General features: G+C 32.2%; 1 protein-coding gene across 1 annotated transcript in view; it reads right to left on the bottom strand.

Annotated features, from left to right (window-relative positions):
• The window catches only part of LOC124355581 (UDP-glycosyltransferase UGT5-like), a 46776-nt gene extending 28735 nt beyond the window's left edge, over positions 1 to 18041 (bottom strand). Inside the window, exons 1-8 of the mRNA XM_046806743.1 lie at positions 17815 to 18041; positions 13376 to 13613; positions 12636 to 13243; positions 12164 to 12390; positions 10579 to 10641; positions 9788 to 9898; positions 8683 to 8951; positions 6604 to 6713 (exon numbers count right to left, since the gene is read on the bottom strand). Coding sequence (XP_046662699.1) covers positions 6604 to 6713; positions 8683 to 8951; positions 9788 to 9898; positions 10579 to 10641; positions 12164 to 12390; positions 12636 to 13243; positions 13376 to 13604 — 1617 coding nt within the window. The 5' untranslated portion in view covers positions 13605 to 13613; positions 17815 to 18041. The remainder of the gene's footprint in view (positions 1 to 6603; positions 6714 to 8682; positions 8952 to 9787; positions 9899 to 10578; positions 10642 to 12163; positions 12391 to 12635; positions 13244 to 13375; positions 13614 to 17814) is intronic.
• Between the last annotated feature and the right edge of the window lie 5765 nt (positions 18042 to 23806).

The following is a 23806-nucleotide window of genomic DNA, read 5'->3' as shown; positions in this document are numbered from 1 at the left end:
GCTTAAAGGACTATACATTTTATTAGGATTATAATCCTGGTACACTGTTTTGTGAAATGCTGCCTTAGATAATTTAAAATATAGTCTATTGTTTAATCTACAATGGTAAGATTTTGTAGTCAGTTTTACATATTTTGTGGCACTACTAAAAAAATGTTGTTTATAGTCTTTACATGTTTAGAAACCTCTAAATTTTAATAGAAATTTAGATATTTTATAATGTTGCAAAATTATAAGGTTATAATTGTTAAATATAGCATACTGACGTGCCGGACGTAAATTTAATAAAGGATATTTTTAATTATTGGGATGTAAATTATGTAAATTAGCCTAAAATTTGAGAAATATATTTTTCGTGAACATTTAAAAATTGTCTTATATTTCTAAGAATAGTGCGTTCAAACGTTTTTAATTTATGGATATAAAACTTAATTAATTATTTAAATTTATGGAGGGTAAATAACTAATAAAACCATCGCAAAGGTTCAAAACCGTTAAAATTAATTTGCGGGTAAACTGTTTAATAATGTTGTGAAACACTTAATGTAATTGTGTATGTAATACGCGAGCTAAGACAATGGATTTAGGATTAAACAGTAACAACTCTGCATGATAATCCTAATACATAATAACAATATAATAATATATAGTAATATAATTAGCAATAGATAAAATATGAACTATAAACTAAGTGATATAAATTAAAATAAACATGAAGACACAAATAAGTAATATGTCTTTATTTCATAAAAATTGCGGGTTTAAATTATGTGTCTTTAAACCTTATTACTAATCCCAATAGAATTTTGTATGTTTTCTAATCTTTAATTATAAACTGTTAAAAGTATATGTATGTTTTTTAAAACATGTAATAACATGTAAGTAACTGTAACATCTAGTTCCGTACAGGATTTTGTACAATATACAAGAAATCAAATGAACAATATGGGTTGCATTATGTATATCTCCAGAAAATATATTTTAATTTTACTTTTTTTCTGGCAGACAAACAGTAAATGTGTATCATATTAAAATAAAACGTGATTGAGAACTTAGAAGTGTTGACATCCTAAAAGTATATAAAAAATAATATTTCGCAATAATAAAAATAATATTTTATTGCGGTCTTGAAAATGTATTTTTAAATATTATCTCTTTCAGTGTTAAAGCATTAAATCATTATTTTGTATTTTAAAGTGTTGTTGTTTATATTGGATGATTTTATGTTTAAATTGGTATTATGGTTATGTTTATTAATAAGGAAATAACTAATTTGTTGTGTATTACTGAACGGTCTGTTACTCCAGCAGCTATGTTACTTTGTACGCTACCTGAATACACTAGTAATATAATCAGTTACATTACAGATTTTATTTTACTAATTAAGAATGAAATTAACTCTCTTAAATCGTAAATAATTAATTGTAAATATAGGCATGAAAGATATATCCTTAAATGTTACCTTTAAATTACCTATAACATTAAATAATTTTTAAGAGTTTATGCGATTACATTGGATAATTTTGGTGTGTAACCTGATATTATGATTATGTATATTGATATGATAATCATATGATATTTATGTAAATAACTTGTTTGTTATGTATGGATGATCTATTAAATCAGCTACGTTGCTTCTATGATGCCTAAGTACTGCAATGCTGTAATACGTTATATTTCATATTTGATTTTAATACTATGCAACCAAAATAACTTTCCTGAGTCATAACTAACTGATCTTTAACTAATGGTTACCTCAGTTACACGAGAATGTAGAGGAGAAACTCTCTGCCGCCGTGTTCTCCCAGCAGGCTAGGCGACTAAACTGACCTTCCCCACTGACCCAACGAGGTACCGAGCGCAGCGAGAGAAGACAAAAACAAAATTGAAACAAAAGGCGGCCACCCTTTAAAAGCATCAATTGTTTCATCAACTGGTTTCACTGTGGCAAAAAATCATAATTGTAAAAATAATTTCAATAATAAAGGGTTCAACCAGGGTCGGAGATGTCCTGCGCCAGAATGTCCCCTCCTTGGTTTCGTCCCGTGATTTGCATTTCTTGAAAAACAAAAGGTCTTTATTAAAAGGGGCCGCTAGGTGGTGACGCTCTGTCGGAATAATTAAAACAACTGGAAGGGCGGGAGGGAGGGGAAGGACGTGTTGGACCAGTTTTGGACCGTGTGAAGCTTTCGGCATAGCTTCTCTTCTTGGGCGAGGGTAGTTAGTGGTTGCCCTTGGGATCTGGTCGTCTACAGCTATATGCGTTTGAATAAACAGATCAACGTCCTCTGGAGTACTTTTAAAAATCTCTCCAAACACTTGAACACAACTCTGACCATATAATTTTTATGAATAGGATATACAATATTTTTTAAATTCATTATTAAGTTGAGCAACTTACTTCTAATACTTAGTCCAAAAAAGTTAAATTAAGATTTTTTACCAGAGAAAGGTATCTAAGTTTATTCCTAAAGCAATGGATAAATAATTTATATATATATATATATATATATATATATATATATATATATATATATATACAGTATATTAAAACTATATAATAATTGTAAGCTGATTATATGTCAAAATTACGTACTGAATACGCACAATATTTTATTTTTAGTGTTAATTGAGTAGGTTTTATGTTTTAATCTAAAAGGGGAAAAGCCTCGTGAAGACCTTGTTTACCATGTTATTACTAGTAGTATGGTCATAAAAGTTATCTTTTATGATATCTGTATTTTCGAACTTTCCTGCTTCTCACATATATGAGCTATGGTGGAGAACTTTACTTGCCTAGACTGATGCATGTGTGATATAGGTGTCTATCACTGACTTTCTAAAGTAAGGAAAATTTATAAACTATTAAGTCTACCTGCTGGCAAACATAATATTGGAAGGTTAAAATAATAAAATAAAATAATAATAATTGAGGGAATGTCGGCGTTAGCGGTTGATAATTCGAAATTGAAATGAAATCTATCAGTTCTATACAGAATACATAAAATAATTCTTTTACGGTTCAAGGATATTCATAGTCAATTCCTGAAGATGCAATTCTACGATAGATGGAGAATAGTTTTATACATACATCTCATATGAAAGCGATCTAGAATCTGTCAGACAATTTCTTGGGTTGAAAATAATGTTTTAACTGAAAATTTAATAATATTTTATAACTTTTATCAGCAGATGATATTTGCATCATAACTTATAGCAATGTCCTGTTCTTACTAATAATTAAAATAATATTTCATATCCTAAACCTACTGCTATTTGAATAATTATCACAATCTGCAATTGTATTAAATATTTACCTCAAAGTATTTAAGTAGTACTGTTTTCAATATGATTTGAGAAATTTGTGTTACTTTTAAAATGCAAAAGATAACTGGTTATTTTTTCTTTAGGACTACTTTGGGTAAACCTTAAACCCTACTGGTACGCATTTGAGTTCTTATCACCATGTCTGAGAACTTATAAGTGCGTGAGGCTGTATAGACGAATATTCCCTACATACCAAGACATTAACAATCACCGATATGCTCAAGACGCAGAAAGAGTTAAATTTCTATGAATCACAATATCTGAAAGGTCAGGAGCTTCCAGAAAACGAATCTTCGAGAGTCTTAATGTATTTAGGAACAAGCTTCTTTTAGGTGTCAGGAAAACTTAAGAGACTGCAAACATTAGTCATGAGTTCTCAAAGGATACCATTTTTATAATGGTGAATGCTTCTAGTTGCGGGAAATTTCAAGAGTTTGAATGCTTCAAGAATCCTCTTTATTATCCAGAGGCTGAATCCTGTCAGAGTCAATGACCTTATTTTTAGACAGCAGAGGTTCAAATACCCTGATCTTTTAGGGATTGGAGACTTCTGGTTCCAAGAAGAATGGATTAATCATTACATAAATAAACATAAGCGTCCTTAGTTTAGAAATTTTTAATATAACTGTGCATCACAGTAGACATGGATATCATTGCATAAATGTAAATGAAATAAAAACACTTGGGTTTGTTTTATAAATTTCCCTTAAGGAAGGAAATGTTTTGCGCTCGTTCTCTGAGACAAGCAAACCTTTATATCAACATATTTTACCATATACTCAGTAATCTGAGGAGCTAGTTGTGGTCAACAGAAAATATGTGAGTGCTGAATTACCTTCAGAAATTAATTGTAGTAATTTTGAAATGTATTAATACAGCATACTCGTTCCGAAATAAAACAAAATTGAAGATTCAAAAGTCACTAGCTCACTTTAGCTAGTAAGAACGTATAAGATGGATTCAAATGATTGAACCCTGAAGATTTCATAATGCTTACGCAATTTTATAGCAGGCTAAACATTCTACAATAACGCCATATACAGTACCATCTAATTAATGATAGTCATAAACAAACCAAAATATATGTGGTTTTTATTTCTACAATTTAAATGAACCGATGTCATGCATGCAGTTTTGTTTATGATTATTATGTTTTGATTACCGTCTTAGTAATTTGAATAACTTTAATATACTATACATTTATGTTATGTTGAATACAATAATTATATTTTTTCTATGCGATTTGAATTAATTATGGTACTTTAGTTGGTTTGAGCTCTGGAACATAACGGTCTTGAATTTTCTTACCACTGACAGATTACACTTCAGAAAGATGGAAGTTGGGAGCTTCCCGGTTTTTTAAAGATTTTATCATACAATGAATGCATGTATTCCATGAATTCCACAGGTCAAGACTATTTACCCTTGAGAGGTTCTGGCATTTCAACGTCCTCTCAGTTGATAATGTGATATATTATTGGTATAATGTACAAATATTTTATGCTTAATTTTGAACAAAATTCAATTGCGTATGGTTGAAATGTCTCGAAAACCTAGCCTAAAATTAAAATAGAGCTTTGAAGAAATTTATAAATTAAAACCCACTTAGTTAAGTCGAGTTTTTTGCACCATTAATTCTTATTCGGAACGATTTTGTCTGCAGGATACCAGTTTAGTCCTACCACTGAAGTAACATTAAGATTACTCTGTTGGGTACTCGAAGTAAACTGGAAATTTTAGTATGGAGGGAAATTGAGACATTGCAATATACAATATTAGCCAAAATAAGCAGTACTGAAATTGTAGTATTTTATTATGGTGATAATTTTATTATCAACACAGTAACATTACGTATAGATTTTAACAATAAATGCAAGTCATAGGAAATAAAATCGGTTAAACTCGAGTATTAACATGTGCATTATGACCCCAGTTCATTGGGAGGCACTCGTACCGTTCTTTTAGGTTTTGCATAATTTTCATAAATAGGGGTTGTTCCATTCTCCTAATACACATGGTTATTTTTCTTTGAGTTGAACGATGGTAGATGGTGGGTGGGTCCTCGCGGTAAATGTTTTCTTTCAACATTCCCCAGACGTATTCGTCCGGTGTTGTAAGATCAGGGGAGTGGGTTGGCCAAGGATAGTTTGTTCTAAGGGAGATGAGATTGTTGGCAAAGGTTTGTTGGGGAAAGCAATGTTTTAACGGCAGTGTGACTGGTTGCACCATCTTGCTGGAACCAATGTGAATTTGACGGCAGGTTTCGTGCACGACAAAACCTCCTGAGGTGTCTCACAAAACGATCAAGCATGGCCCTATAATGATACTGATTTACAGTAAGAGTCTATCCATTATTGCCTTCAAAAAAGTATGGTCCCACTATACCCCTCCCAGACACAGCGCACCAAAAGGTTACACGCTTACTATACTGTGGCTTCTCTACAACAATGTCAGGACGTTCAAATCCAAGAAAACGTGTTGTCTGCTTGTTTATGAAACCATAAGGTTGCAAATGACATTCATCTGTAAACCATACATCACTCAGAAACTCTGTTTCTTCATAGCATATTGCTAACATTGAAGCATAGTACTGAACTCTGGCTAGTTTTTTCTACAGTTCAAAGGTTGTCCAGTTTTTATCCTGTAGGGAAAACCACCAATGTTGTTTAAAATTCTTCTCATTGACGTATTGCTAATATGCAGTTTAAGAGAAGCTCGCATTAGGCTCCTTTTCGGTGACTGTAACACTTGCTGCAACACTCTTTCGTGGTTTTCATTTGTACAGATAGTAGTAGCGCGACCTGAAAAGCCCGTTCGCTGTTTTTTAAAATCACTACCTAATCTTCGAAATTTTTCAAGTACACTAAGAATCACAGCATTACTAGGCGGGTTTTTTGTAAATGTTCTTGAAAACGTAATGCAGTGAATGACAAGCTTGGCCTACCCGAACTTCCAATTCCGTATGAGCGAAAATAATGCTCTACTATAAAAACTCTCTCTACCGTTGTTAGCACCATGGTAGCAAAATCTAACCATTCCTAAAAGTAAGGAACACGAAGCCGTGTCAACAATCGACAATTGAATCAGCTGATCGAGAAGGCAACTACAGCTGATTCAGTTTCAGTACTGTTTATTATGGCTAATAATGTATTTAAAATATGCTACAATTAACAGTAAATCATTTTTACCTCACATTTTTGACGTTTTATTTATCTCAACTACTTAAAAAAAAATTAAAATGGAAATACATTTTTTATAGAAGCGTTTAGAAAGTACCTGTATGGAGGAGGTACGCCTCGCCACGTGTCGTAACATGTCTACGGACATCTTTGCTGAGATAGCTTGTGAAATGTCAAATATATAGCGCATTTCATTATCCAGGAATCCTGAGGACATACAGACACACAGACAAGAAAATAGTGCATTACATAACTTATTCTTGTAAAAATGAAGTGTCATGCAAAACTTAAACTTAAAGGCTATACAGCAGGGATCATTTCTGGCTGGTTTATACCTTCCAGTTGAACCCACCACTGGGCACAGCAAAAACTGATGTGTCACTTCAATCTGGGCAACCTTATGGATATCCAGGAGCGGCACATTACTAACCGTATATGTCGAGATTCTGGGGTTCATGTACAATTCGATAGGTCTAGTCTACTGTGGGAGATGACTATTGGAGTTGGTGGGGTTTGTTCCCTAACCTCAGAGGTTATTGCTGACCTCACCAAGGGTATGCTACCCCCTGCTTATTTTCACTGGAGAGGCTGGTTCAGAGCTGGCCTCCACTTCTTCCAGGGGGACATGACTTTGAGATGTAGTGCCCTAATTCTTCCTCATGGATCTCGATAGGAGGCGGCCCCTACTCCCTAAACTTACCCATCCTGAATACCCTGTCACTCCATAAGCAGTGAAAATTTTCTCACAGGACTAAGTGCAATTTATAAGCTTCTTGTCCTAAGAGAACAAAAAAAACTTAAAGTTTACAAATGAAATCTATCTCGATATATCTTGCCATACAATAGATTCATATTTTTTTCATAAAATTGTGTTTTTTATAAGTGTTTTATGTATTGGGTTTTAGGTAATAAACGTCTGTACATGGAGTCTATACATATATTGATTTTTGTATGTGGATAAGTAGGCTACATTTTTGTATATCTGTGGGGTATTTTGAATTTAATTTAAAATGTATTTATGCTAATATATTCTTGTTTAGATAATAGTTACCTATAAGACCTTTGTAAAAATATTCAATAACGCTTGACCAACCCTATAGACTGATATTATTGCATCATCGACTTCAGTGTTTCTCATAAATAAACGAAGCGTCATGCAAAATTTTTAGTCTATAGTCAGTTCGTTTTCAAGAGTGAGACAAAAATTAAATTAATCTAGCCCTACGAGTGATAAGCTAGCTCAGCCAATTACTACGTCCACTCGCAGTGTAGGAAGTTCAGAGAACAGCTGAAGAGGGTCACAAAAGGGTTGATTCATCAAAAAGAAAAAGTGTAAAAATATTTTCACCCCTCTGTTGTTTCGAGGGGGAAAGGGCTGAGATGTTCACAGCATTTGCATTAAGGGCGGAACCCGTGGCTAAAACAATGGATACAGCGTTCTGGCCCTTATTGTCATGGTAATTGGTCCGTTACTGACCTAAGTCCATCTCAACTGCCCTGGCTAGGGGTAGGGTTGGACCCGCCCTTCAGTTCTGTGATAATTACTGGTACCCTTCCGACCTTACACCTGACCGTCCCTCGGCCACAGCTGCGTCTAGTGGTTAATGGTGGTTAATTTTTGTGTAATGATACTTTATTAGAAATACTTTTTTGTAACAAAACCCTAAACTCTCTAATATGATGAATGAGATCTGCTGCAGTCGATATATTACTTAATTTATAAATTCCGTTTTATTAAGATCAGAAAATGATCGAACATCATTACAAATAATATTACTACTCAGCAATTTCTGAATCAGACCTCTCGAGTATTGGTGAATTAGGCAGTACAGACTAAGATAACCTACACAAAGCGATTGTTTTCCAAGTTACTAAAAAGTGTAAAGGTGACATTAGTAATGGATAACCCAAGTCTTAAAGTCTTACTATAAAGATAAATTATGTGCTTAGTAAATCAAAGCATTAAAAGAGCTGTCCAATTTAATGTTTAAGCAATCTTGATGATTGATAAACGTGTAGCAAAGTTAATGAACCCAAAAATAAAATTACACCACTTTACAAAAGATTGCATTTTATAGGTAAAATATAACTAAATGTACTAAGGCTAATACAAATAAAAAAATACAATTTTTTTTTATCAATTATAATTTTATTTTTTCATTTAATTTTGGAATACTAAAAATATCTTTTGTTTCCATTAAAAATCTGAGCATTCTCTTCATGATGTAGTAAACAAAGACTATAAATAATGCCAGAAGGACAATCAGGTATAAAGCAACATCCAACAAGAATAGTTGATACCATTTAAGAGACAAGGAAAATGGCTTAAGTTGAGGAGCACCTCCATGTCTCAATACGTACTCTACCCAGTACACGGCTGTGTCAGCTGGAGACATGGGCTGGTCTCTCACAATTCTGGACACTCTTTTGGCGTTCTCTCTGAAGCTGAAAGAGAGCAATATACAATAACAGTAGTATCCTCTTGAGTAGAATGGACAAATTTGAAATCAAAAACACAACCAGGTACTATAACAAGTACACGGCTTTGTCAGCTGGAGACATGGGCTGGTCTCTCACAGTTCTGGACACTCTCCTGGCATTCTCCAGAAGCTGTATTAGAAAAATATACAGTAACAGTTGTAACCTCTTGAGTAGAATGAGGAAAATTTGAAATCATAAAGCACAAAACGTACTCAATATTTCTGTATACAGCTAAGTCATTGGCAAATTTGTATATTATTTATAAATGTACAATAAGATCTAATGAGGTATAGTGTGCATTTATATATAATTTTTTGAACTCCAAGAATTTATTATTATATACTTACGTTTATTCTAATGGTTTTGCTTAGTGATTAGATTAATTATAAACCATTTATTGTTTATTAAATGGTTAAGTAAAGGTAATCCTACTAGATTAAAAATATTTAAACAATTGCTTGATTTGCGTAAAAGTTCAACTACGGTGTTGTATAGAACCCGGTAAATTACACTAACAAATAATTAATTGATGAGTCTCATAAATTATAATAGTTCTTTTATCCCCCGTTCCATCTGCGTACTTTAAACCCTTTTAATATGTATAAAGGGTTTAGTTTAACTTATGCTCATGTATCACTTTAATTGTTGGTCAATATGTAAGTTCGTTGTCACTTTATTAGATACACTTGTCTTTGGAATATACATATTTAGATATACACTAACTGTATCCGTTAAATTTGAAAATAAGCAGTTTAAACTGTTAAATTATTAATTCCATATTAAAATTATTATATGCGTACCTCGAATCGTTTAGCACCTTTGTAATTGCCATGTAGACAGTTTCTTCTGTAATATCATTCAGTTCCAATGTAATACCAACTCCTAACTTTTCGTAGAACTTCATGTTGTATCTGTCAACAAGGTTTCAAATTAATGTGAACATGAACCTTTTTAAAACATGATAATCCACTACCTGATACTTCATAAACTTCGTAGAACTAAATCTACTACAAAAACCTATCAAGTGGGTCAAGATTGGCTTTATGAAATTGTTAATGCAAACCACGTTTAAAGCTTCTTCCAAGTGGTACATCACGAGTTTATTTCCAAACTGATGAGGTGGACATTATCTGTAATAGGTTTCTGGTTACTTCTTTGAGATTTAAAAAATTATAAAATAGATATGAGGGGGATGATAGTTACAGATTGAATTATAGAGTAGGTATAAAACCCATATCTTAAATAAACCTCCGCCTTTAGATTAAACCGGTATCGCCTGTTAAAACAATCTTAACTAAATGGTTATTTCGTTTTAGTATATTTGCAACAATATGCCTTAAATACCTGCCTTTGTGAATAGTTACGCTTCTATAATAATAAAATCAATAATTGCAGTAACCATTTAAGAATTTGAGTGCAATAAAAATTATTGCTTATTAGTTTTTAAGATTGTTTACACCTCCCCCTTACCCGAATTGTAATAAAATAATAATTGAGAAATTTAATTCATTAGTTTGTATCACTCCAAAGACTTTGCAAGTGAGGTATTTATGGTTAAAATGCTGCTTAACTGAAGTTTTAAAACGTTTACCTCTGTTCACGAAAGAACGGGATCCCAACGACAGGTTTTCCAGCATGAAAGGTTTCGTGCTGACTGAATAGTCAACCCTCCGTGAGTCAGTAAGAGGACGCAGTTGGGATGACCTGCAGGCACAAAGATTGTCAAAAGCGTGTACTCTGAAGAGATTATAAGAAGTGACATATAACAGAAACTGAGAACGTTTCAACATATTTTACGAGTAATGAAAAAGTCGGCGGAACATTACAGTTTAAAGCAACCTAAATGATTTAACTTGAAGACAAACACAATCTTTAACATCTTTAAAATTGCTGGTTTTTATGATTTTTGTTATCGTCGTCAGTTTAAAACTTTTAAGTACAATATCATAACAGTTTTTCAGTAACTGGCCTTGTTGCAATAAATGTTTGAGCCAAATTTGGTGTTATTTTATTAGTTTTTAAGATATGCATTTTTAATAAAAAAACACATACGGAGAGATAAAGAGGAAAATTAAGCACCAGAGACCCATGTTCATGTGGTGAAATGGGATTTTCTTGAATTGAGCAAAAATGTGTTATACCTTATTAAAGAGAGTTACGGGACACTCTGTATAGTTTTGAATAAGAATTTAAAATAAATATGGCTGGGAAGTTTCCTGTTTTTGTAAATTGAAATGTGTTTGTTGTGTAAACAAATTCAAAACATGTGTGTGAAAATACCAAATACTAAATAATGGTATTGATTCGGAACGTAATATTATTTCTAGGATATTGATACATTTAGATCGAAAACCTAAATTGGTCATTTTGCACTGTAACAAATCCAAATATAAATATACAAAGGAAAGTAAATAAATAAAACAGAAAGGTATAAATTAGGTGGACGTCTAATAAACCATAAATTAATGAGTAAATAGATATAAATAAAATACATTTCTGTGGAAAAAGTGCCAAATTTACGTATGGAGCAAAGAATTAACTATGGATGGAAAAAGAGTATCACAAAGTATTAAAGCTAATGTTGAATATAGATGTTATATTGGTTTATCTAAGTTTAATCAATACATTAAAAATCACAATAACCAGTATTTGATCAGTTTTTATTTTGTATTTTGTGAGGCCTTTCGATAGCAAAACATTATAAATATTGGTTATTATGAAGTGTCAATGTAGTGATTAAATAAAGAAAATACTTAATGCGTATACGATTGTTTTTACCTTAATTTCTTTTAATAAGTTTCTAAAATAAAAAAGTACACAAATGATATTGTTGTTATGTATAAAAATCTTGGCAAATTAATTACAATACCCACTTTAGTTAAGTCTTAAAAAAGATTTTATGTACTGCATGGACCATGACGTAACTTTCAAATATTCCAGTATTAGAATATACTTAGAATTCATTAAAAGTTATCCAAATAAGTAACAATTTTTACTCCTACAGTTAAGATCTCAGTGACATTCATTATTGATTGGAATTGACCCAGTGATCCAGTGATAGTAATTTTCTAACTGCATACTCGTCTGGTGTGGGGTGAAATATGTAAGAAATATTTTTTTTACAACTGAAATACAGAAGACCTTACCTTACTTGCTACTGTCATTTTCTCATTGACTTACTTAATATCGTAGGTTGAGGCGCCCATTTCGTGAGCATCACATTTTTAGGCAGTTCAGGTATATTTTCCAGCTCGATTTGCCATATGACCACCTGAGGCATCTTTTTGAACGCGTTGACGAATGCCTGAATATATTTACTGGGCAGAAGATGTGCTGGAGCATATGTACCCAAACTGAAGAAAATTGCCCCTTCTTGAGCTTTTTCGATGAATGTTTTTATGTCCTAGAATAAAAGAAACCTAATAAAATTAAGAATCGCGGTACTTTACTAAGGTAATAGTTACCATTAAATAATGAGTAATCTATACAGTTATAGGTCGTGTAAACAAAGACACAAGCAGATAACTTTAGAAATGAAATGGAGTCACTGAATTAGATTAAATTATTATCATATTTTGCCTTCATCATTATCATCAATGATATATCGTAGGTTGTGGACACAAAAATAATTAAAATTTAAATACTTACCGGAGGTAGAGGTGTCATATGAGTTGCCAAATGTGCTCCTGCAATGGGAATCATATTTGGTGTATACGGTCTGGGGTATTCTAAATTCTTTTGTGAATTTATAAAAGTGATTGCGATCTCTTTCAGCATTTCTGATACATGAGGCATATAGCTGGCACCTTTGTAGTACTGTTCTGCCAACTTTTGTTGCTTTGGCAGATGTACTAAATGGAGGTACAGTAAACTAAGACAAGTTGACAAAAAATTCTGGAGCCGTTCCTTCAACGACATTTTGTTTCCAAATGGAAATGAAGCTACTTCGGGAATGTGGGCGATGGATAAAGCGTTTCCAGGAACCCAGTCAATTAGACTCCAAGATGTAAATCCATGAAAATTGATTATGGGAGCTTTGAATTTGTGACTAAAAACAGAGAAAGACTCCTGTCCTAGCCCAAGTTCAAGGAAAATTAAGTCGTAAGACTCATCTGACTCGAGCAGTTCCTTTATATTTCGATTTTTAAAGACGTCTTCGCAAGCTAAAGTTGACAATTCGAAATAGCCCTTCACTGAAAACCCATAAAAATGGTTTTCGTCCACAATCTCTTTGAACTGTTCAAACGTCCACGTACCTGTAACAGTGAAACGAGTTAGGTACTATTGCAGGTATACATGGTATTTTTTTTACTTGGATTTGAATTTTAAGATATCAAAGTAATTTTTATATACGTACTAAGTTGATATTAAGTAAAATTGTGTCTTACTCGTCAGCTCTTTGAGACTAGTGGGTAGGTCGACATGTGTAATGTTGGCCACACTGGCGGGTGGAGTGTATGCACTGTAAACCGTTACTTGGTGACCTCTTTCAGCCAACAAACGGAAAATGGCATTGTGCAAAATACTGTGACTCTTGCTGGGAAACGGCAACATTGCAAGGATCCGAGCACAGCAAGCGAGTTCACACAAACTCATCAAAACCAATAGAATTTTCATCTTCACTTCCTAAAAGGCACAGGTTGGAGTTAATTATAGATAAAAACTATCTTATTGTCATTATTAATGTCTAATCCCATTGAACATTCATAAACCATTAAACCAATCAGCCGTCGCATCCCAAATGCTGTACAATACTAATGAAAATAAATAAAATTTTTAATGGTAAGTGAAAAAGAGCAAAATATACACTAAAGGCAAAATCAATAAAAGAGGACATTTAATCAACTTCAGAATAATTTGGGATATATCAGTATATCAATATAATGAATATACATGTACCAAGCATAATACGAAAGCACACTTAAAAGAACAGGCTATATATAAAACAATGTAATATACATATTTTCAATGAAATATTTATATATTCAATAATATATACAATTTTGCAGTGTTTGTCTGCACGCGCATGACACTACACAATATGACAATACAACAGTAGACTGTAAGATGTAGTAAATCTTTTATTGAGGTAGTTAAATACATAAGTATCATCTACTATCAAAACAATTGTGAAGAAAATTTCCAACCAAATTCTAAAAGTTCATGAAAAGTTTTTTTCACTATGATTTCGCCTGTATGAAGAAAAAGTATTTCAAACAAGTGCATTAGGAAATAGTGTGAAGGTTACAACAAGCAGTATACATTGCTATGAACTAAACTTAAGGAATCACCTAATAACAATATGAAACAGACTGTGTAAATGTTTGACATTGAGGCAAACAGGCAAGTTGAAGTAATCAAACAAACCTCAACAAGAAGAAAATATTCGAGTTACAAATCAAAGTTCTTTAGAAGAAACCCACAGTTACACAATTAGCTGCTAAGCCAGACTTTCAGGGATCTTGTGATCGGAAGGTGTGAACGGAAAGTATTTCTAAAATCATGCCTCTTAACCTTCATCAGGGCAGTCATCATCTGCTTCGAAGAACCGACTAAGAATAGTAACATCATGACAAAACCATTTGGATTCAATAATTGTAGTTTAAGAGCTGTGGAATTCTTTCGTGGCAACATCAATTAAGTCGAAGCGAAAACATTTCCATCGGGCAATGAAATCGCCACTGCTTTCAAGCAAGTGCCTTTGAAAGCACTATATTAATATATTTGTTGTTGAAAAATTACTAAATCACTATTATCACTGTTCTGCAAATATTAAGAAGAACACATTTCAAATGACGTTTTGATTTATAGAACAAGGCATTTAGAAATTTAAAGAATTCATTATCAGATAACTAAAAAAATAAATACTATGCCTGTTCTTCCGGAGTGTCCGGAGTGTTATAATGTCTCCGTTGTTAGACAATACAAGACAATGTCTTAACAGAGTTTAAATTTAAATGTATACCTGATATTATCTACAAGGTTCGGTGAACCTTCTTTGATTACTTCTGTATTCTTATATGTCGGAAACAATTACTCAGCGTATTTGAATGCAGTTTTGTCGAAAGATTAGCTATACATGTAAATAGGCTTATGAAAAGATATTAAATTTAGTGATGACTTTAGGCATTCTACGCAACGTTTATGAGTGATTTTAACTTTATAAAGGAAGTTGAAAGTGATGAACACATTGAATAAGTACTAAAATTAATGACGAAAGACAAACAGTTAATTAGGCGTAGAAGAAATTAGTGAGAATGTATTAATCATTTCACTATAAGTTTGAGCGATGATTTGAGTTTCAAACTTGTGTCTGCAAAGTTTGTTCCGAAATTTCTTTCACCACAGTAAAAATAAATTCACGTTCGATTTCTCAATAACTAATCCAGTACTTTGAAAATGACTAATCCTATTTTAAAACCATCATTACGATGACCATGAGTTTTCGGATATGACTGATTTTAATATGTATCAGATGTTCAAACAAAATAAGACGCAGTCACATTTCAAGGTTTAGAAAAGCGGCTTCAAAACCGGCCTCGAGCAGTGGAACGGCGCTGGGCGAAGTGTGTGGTATAAGAAGGGAACTGTTATGTAGCAGTATAAGTCTCAAAGTCGTATGCACATTCTTTAATGCCAATACAGTTAAATTATTAATGTACCTCTATTTATAAAAAAACAAAAAAATTATGGTTGCCTGTAAAGTCGGTTTTACGGGCGAAGATTTCACGTAACAACGTCTTTTTCTCGGTAGAATATTTATTGATATGAATATTATTAAATTGCACAATAGGAAAAGGAATTGAATGAAAATAAGAATTGCACAAATTTTAACTATAGAAATATATTTTGTTTACTAAAACATTGTGCATAATTTGAAATTAATTAAAATTTGTTATTGTAAATGGTAAAGTTGAATAAAACATTTACTAAAATTGGAATTTGAAATTCTTGCTAAACACAGTTAAATTCTAACTCCGCGCGCGTGGTGATTGGTCGGTTTAGTTCGTTTGTTTGGTCGCACTGTTATGACAGGTTAGAGGTTATAATTTGTTATTTTAAATGTGTGACTAGCAATACGCGCTGTTTCTTCTCAATCGACTGAATTACGATTGATTGCAGAGTGATTTAAACTAATAATTTACTTAACACTATCAACATTTGTCAATAGTATGACATAACCTATAAACTCAGTTTCTCAACTTTTGTGTCAATCTAACAATTAATCAATCAATCATAGTTTACGATAATGAAATATCAGTGTACAATTATTTACCTTTATTGTTGTAGTTGTTGTAAATGACGAATCTAAGCACTCCACATTTTCACGAATAAACATAGTTATCTGCTTTATCCCGTGCGGCGGAACCACAGTTATCTGCTTTATCCCGTGCTGATCCCGTGCGGCGGACCCACTGGACGGGCATCGTAACGTTACCGGGCGTTACACTTTTTCATGAGTGATTCCGAGCCGCAACCTAATTTAAGACGTTGTCACGTCAAAATATGTGTACTACGAGTACACATAATATTTAATTACCTCGTAATTTAAACATAATTATTTTAAAATATTTATGCCAATCGTACATTTTAGACCGGACTACAAATTAGTTTTTTATAAATCAAGGAGAATGGAATGGAATTTAACATGGGCTCTATTGTGTTATTAATACGTTTTTATTTATGTTTCTTTGGAATTATTCCCAAGCAATCAAGTGGTCTGTTTTTGTAACTTCATTTAATAATATAAGATTTAGTTATTTAATAAGTGAGATTTTAATAATGTAATGATTAATCCTTGCGGTGGTTATCATGTAAACTGCGAGCACGATCCAGAGAGTTTCAAATAGCGTCAGACATTGGCACTTAATGTTTTATATAGCGCTAGTCAACTTATTACTCAATTACTCTATGTGGCGTTAAAGATAACACCAGATCACAAGTACAACTTATAGATTTATGAATATTTTTCTGTAAACTTACTATTTCCTTAGTCTCTACATTTACAGTTAGTACAAAAGTAAATATTTAAAAATTGCTGATACGATGGTGAACTATTATAGCCATGAACTATAAATATTAAAAACCAACCCTAACTATACTTTTACACTCGTATATTTCAGTATTTGGTGCACTCCAAGGAACTCCTTAATTATTGTGTGTTTATGAAGGAAACAGGATTTTTCCGGACATTTGCCATCGTTCAGTGAAACAAGAAAACAGTAACACTACGTTTCGAGATCTGCTGTTTCCGTAGTTTACTTTTAATGATTAGTGTTTTGTATAGTTTTGTATTAAGTGCATGTCTTTAGTGTTAGTGAAGTTGACAACAACATGTAGGTTGTGATTCCTGACTTAGGCGTGCCACAACGCTTTAGTAAGATTTGTTTATTTTAACTTAGTTTGTAATTATGTATTAGGTTAGTTCTTTACCTGAAGAAGAGATCAGATTGCAGATCTCGAAACGTAGTGTTACTGTTTTCTTGTTTCACTGAACGATGGCAAATGTCCGGAAAAATCCTGTTTCCTTCACAATCCTTCCATCGTCAAAAATAACCTTTAAACAAAGAATTGTGTGTTTATATTCCACTTTTTTAATGTTTTGATTCTAATTCTTTGACTATCCTAAAAATTCTGATATTTATTATCATTTCAGGAGGAATATAGGCTGTATTGCTGTACAATTACCAATATATTAGACAAAATATTAGTTAAATACACTCTTACTGGTTTATATATGTAACGGTACACAAACATAAAAGTTAATTACAGGATCTCTCAGAGTAGACTAGAAATAGCTATTGTATGATGTAAATTCCAAAATTACCTGTGACGTGTAAGTACAAACCTAACTGCCTCTTACCGACAAAATCAAAATATATGGTCACAAACGCGTGATATTTATTATGTTTACTTCAGAATAAAACAACTACAATCATTGAACTTCGTAACCTCGATCCACGAAACTCTTCTATTGTTTCCACTAAATTAAGAAAACAGGTTAATACCAAGTCAAAATAAACAAAAAATGACCTTAAATGTACATACCACAAATATACGAAACACACTAAAATTTTCCTTATGCCGTAGATACCACTAATTTCGTAACTATCCATGTTCCAAGGGCGTTAGATAATAATGATAATGGCCTAAATGCGCCACTCTATACCATCATTAATAGTATTTGATTAAAGGATAACTAACCACAACTACTATTAGTTAACACACCCTGTCTTTATGTTACTGTCAACTGATAAATGACTAACGAGGCATTTCTTATTATTGAAAATAATAATGAAATGTTCTCCTGTTATGTAAATACTAATGTAAATTGTTACTGTTTTTCTTTATACAACTAAATTGATGCACAAACATATAACCATGCATCTCTAAAATTGAAATAGTACTTATCTAAGAAATAGTAATTTTATAAATAATATTTCCTCTAAAATAAAACTATGCTATGCCAAACCAGCTCATAGGTCCTACTTAAATTTCAAACACTAATAAACTGAATATCTTATATCTTAAAGATGAATGTATAGAGCTATATTCGCCTACATGCTTTATGGACCAAATATTTAGTTATTATACGGTCTTCACGACTAAACAGTATTAGTTTCCTAAGGGAGTTTGGATTTTCCTTAGGATTGGCGTGTGTGCTGTAACCAAAAGGTAAATCTAAATCTAAGACAAAGTAATGTTTAACACACTTGTTGTTTATAAGTCATCGTTTAGCTAATGTATTTAAGCTCTAAGTAGAAATTAAGTGTCAGTACCTAGAGTTTATATGAGGTATAATTTTTGGTTCTAAATAATGGTAAGTATATCTAGTTTGAATATTTTCTAGACGTTGACGATTACACATAATACTGTGGCTTTTGATCTGTATCAAAATTCATAAGAATTTACATGATCACGTCACAGGTGTTTTGTTAACCAGTACACACAGACTGTAGACGTCTATCAATCAGGGTTTCATAGATTCTTGATGGCTTAAGAAATTCAGGAATAAAAGACTAACTGGCTCTGAGAGATAAGGCTTCAAGATTAATGTGCCTTCCAGAAACATGCAACGTCCAAATCCTCGAGCCAGGAGCGTCCAAAGAACACGCAATTCTAGACAACAGATTTGTTTTTGATTCGTGGTGCAGTAGACTGGAAGTTCAAGGAAGCAGGTAACCCCAGAGACTGAATTTTCTGCAGGTGTGAGATTGTCTTTCTGTTTCAGAACTTGGGGCAGAGCCTACTTACCCGAAATTCTATAAATCTAGATTAAAGTAGTCATGGAGCTATTGAAAGCTAGCGTTGGATTCATAAATATTCAGAGCTGTCACTACAATGTCTTTGTTGTCATTATACTCTTTGCTATATTTTCTCCTCAGACACATACGTGATAAAACTTTTGACGAGGGGAATAATTATTGGCAAAGCATAACATAAGCAGTTATAAAGACCATTTATAGTCAATTTTACATCACTTACACCCTTACTTATATCTGTTCAGTATATCTTCTAATTCACATGATATTATTAAATTATGTTATTGTATGTGGCTAAGATTTGAGTAGTTTAAAAACGATTTTCAATCAAAAGTAATTTTAATGGTCTCATGGGTAAACATTAATCATAAGAAATTTTGTAATAACAATGAATCGCTAAATTGGTTGCTATTAATTGATATCTAGAACAGCAGAACCAATCCGAATAATGGGTTTAAACAATATTTTAAGGAGGGTTTTTACGAAGAGAAAATCGAAATAGTTTCCCACAATATTTGAGAATTTGGAAAAATAATTTACTAAAGAAAGTCTAAAATTAACTGACAAAACAGCTGTTGAGACTTTCAAGTAAAGTTTACCAACAGGCAGAAACATTTAAATGTTAGAAAATAGTTAGTATAAGTAGTGTAATGGAGATTGCGGAGACAAAGTTACACTATAATTATTAATGAGAGTGCACCTGTAAATTTAATCCATTTAATGCATTGGAAACACTATATTTAAATACTTGTATAAAACTTAATTTAATACACAAAGCTGTGAATATTTAACTATAAGGTTGGCTCCACATTGCAGTGGTTTAAGAAAGAACAAAAGGAAATCAGAGGGATAGACACTAACGTGCATCAATTTGTCAAACCACTATACATATCATATTATAAACGGTTAACAATATGACATTTTAAATTAAAATAGTAAGGGCTATCCACTCTTCACCTTATACCAAAAGTTGATAAAAAATGGGAAATTTATGCTTTTACTAAAGTAATCTTCTCAGTCTACGTAATTACATATTTTCTCCATCAGGACAAGAAGCCAAACCTGAATACGAAATCGGAATATCTTATACCAGAAATAGGTTACATAGGCCGGAAATTGATACTTTTTGATCGAAATAGATTTCCGATACCTATATTTGTGTATATTTGTTGTATAGATGTGGTCTATATTTGTGTATATTTTTATGATCGACGCAACGAGGCTAATTCGAAATATAATTCATTCGAAGCCTAATGCTTCTGCAAACGTAAAACCTATTATAAAAGCCAGCTACAATTGGTGCTTAATCTCTGATACATTTTATCAAAAAATACCGTCATTTTAAGTACCTGAAATTTACCTAATCCAGTTTGAAAAATATAACAGGCCTCCTGAAGTGCTTTCACTAGGAAGAGTATGAAAATTGCGTACATAGCCATGTAAATGTAAATGTTACTTTGAATAAACGAAGGTTGGCATAACATTTTTATTTGTGTAATAAACTACTGTAAAAATGAATAAAATACTTCATACATACTTACCAATAACTTCGCTACGACTAGATAAGCAAATGGAATTGCGCAAAAAGCTACACGTATCAAGTCCTAAATATTAATAAGATTAAAAAACAAATTAAAGAAATCAATAAATTTCTTAATATAAGGATGAGTCATGGAAATTAATCATAATAGTAACAGATGGGTCAAAACTTAAGACGTAAATAATTCTTTATGGTTTTAATGCATTCAATTAATTTTTAGTTAGTACAAACACAAAAATTGGGATAAATACTTACGTATTTTACGGTGGGGCGTAATATTATTGTTACTTCTCCTTATAGCTAATTCGTAGTTCTTCTTTTATCTCGAATTAATCTACAAAATAAATGTAATACTAGAATTTTCTTAAATTAAAATGGTCCATTGATGGTTATTTTTTGTGTGGTAAACACTATTAAATTTTAGTAAAACTATAGCTTAGCTCTCGTTGACTTGAATTTAATTCCCTTTAGAAAATTAATATGCTCTAACACATAAGCAAGACACGAACGACCGTTGCTTCCATTCCGAAACGTCCGCTACCGGTCGGATCAAGTTACGCGACAGTTGGCCCCTCCCGAGGTGGACGGCTCGTTTGAAACAATCACACCTAAAGGGCTTCAAAGGGCCGTTCCGTTTTGTTTCAATTTTTTGTCACCATATTCATTAGAGGGTTACCTGTTAAGGGATGTCGCTGGCTAGCTCCGCTCGTTTTTTAATCAGAAGCGCGCCGCCGTTGTTTCAGTCGCACAATGGGACCCTTCTTGTCACTGTAAAAATGCGAACCCTCCCGTCCCTTCCTTTCTCGCCGCTGGCAAAAAGCCCTGCATTGGGTCAGCCCTTAATTAACGACATGGGACCTTAATTTGTTGTCACTTTGTTTTGAAATTACTCAGACACGTTTAGATTTTAAATCGTTACAATTTCATTACGGATACCTAAAAGTATCTGCGTAATTATTGTATTACATGTATACTTTACTATCGACGGATATTTCTTAAAATACATATGTACATTTTTGGGACTTAAAATACATTCAACATGGGACTCTATTCCAAGTGCTTCCTAAGTTGATTGGTATGTTAATCTTGTAACAGTAATTTTGTTGAGTTTAAAACAGCTGGTCACTTAATAATTACGCTTGAGGTACTCATACAGTTACAATCATTCAACTAATCAAGTTAATATCGCTTGAATACTTGTAACATGTATTAATATAGATTCAATACAACTTTATTTCTCAGTGTGCATTATGATTTATATTAATTTAATAATAATATAATTTGTTGAATACATATCTCTAAGAAAAAGGAAACAACAGCCAGAATCATTTATATACAAACATTAAAAAAAAATATTTATGTTCAGAAAAAAATTTAAAACTTGCGTCTGTGCAATTACTTAAATTAAATCTAGATAGATCATAAGATCATTAAACACAGATTTGTTTGTATGTAATTTGGATCTTATACTCTCCCTGTATTATAGGCTACTAAAGAAATAATAATGTACTATAACAAGTGTATTATTAAATACCTTAAATTTATTTTATACTCAAATCTGGTCAAAATTAATAGCAACCAAAATAATGTTAAATAATTTTCAAAAAGGTTCTATGAGGTCATCTGCACCAGCTTATGTCTCCTTTTTCTAAAAGTTACAGTTTTTTTTAAGCTGAAATAATTTGGGACCAGTTTTGTACAATGGGAGCTACGACGATATGTAAACTAAGCCCTACTTTTTGTGCTCATTAATTTTTTAAGCCATCACGGCAACCTATTAGTTTCCTGAATTATAAACAATGTATTGTTAGACAAGATTGCTCAACAGCGTGTAGAGTGTTTCTATCTTCTAGGATCCCCTCAGTGAGAAGTCCTGCAGTCAACTCTCGGCACAGTTTTCAGATTTCAGAAAACTTAGAGGTTCGCGTGAAGGCACAAAAAAATCATTACCTGTATTGATCGTTTTAATATTTTTTGTAAGTACATTCTTTCTCTCTGGCATGCTGCTAAAATGTTTTAGGTTGCCCGAAACATGAAAATAAGTCACAGAATATATGCACAACTTGTTAACTAAATGGACACTTGTTGGAAATAACACATCTATATTTATTTCTTTGATCTTTTGGCACACTTCTAAACTGACAATACATATCTAAGCACTTATAAAACTTCAGACCGCACCAATACTCAGTGTATGATGGCTTGTCTTTAGACAAGCGGTTTTTAGTAATTTAACGTTATTTTATTTTAAAAACTAAAAATCTTTCTTATGACCTCCATTGGTTTTCTTAGAACAGTACATATACCATAGGAAGAAATTTTGAAATATTTATTAATCTCGGATTCGGACGTTTCCGAGTAACAGACAACTATTGCTGATTTCTCATTTGGGTGACCTTGAACCTTATGCTTTACAACATATGGACTACGCATTTGAACATATTCAACATTAAATGTTCTTTGATTTTAGTCCAACATCAGCTACTGTCATTCTAAAATTTAATGTCTGGCAACGCCACTCTTATGGTTAGCAATTATCTCTCAAAAAATCTAAAGTTTCCTGTGTAAAGATCCAATCAGTTGAAGAATCGCTCATGGTCTAACTATTTGATCATGAATTCTGTACAAAAATAAATAAATTATACTTACATAAAATATAAAGTTTCGGAATTGATAAATTGATTCTCAAAACAAAGACAAATTTGGAAACTAAGAAACGAAGAAATAGGAAATAAACTGCAGACCGACAAATTTTGCAGTTTTCACATATTACTTTTTCAAGAAATATCACACCTCATCTATCCCCGTTGTAATTATCTTTAAAATTTTATATATATATATATATATAATATAAAACAATAATATATATCTATATAATTATCTTTGGGATAATATAGATGGCTCAATCAGAAAGAGAAAATATAAACGCAGATAGAAAAGTAAAAACATTGTTATGCCTTCTTGATATCATAAATCTAATAACTGTAATAATTAATTTGATGACAAATCTATAAACT

The sequence above is a fragment of the Homalodisca vitripennis genome, chromosome 2 (genome assembly GCF_021130785.1).
Source record: "Homalodisca vitripennis isolate AUS2020 chromosome 2, UT_GWSS_2.1, whole genome shotgun sequence".
NCBI lineage: Eukaryota > Metazoa > Arthropoda > Insecta > Hemiptera > Cicadellidae > Homalodisca > Homalodisca vitripennis.
Note: the sequence above shows the minus strand (reverse complement) of the source record. Positions and strands in the feature narration are given on the sequence as shown.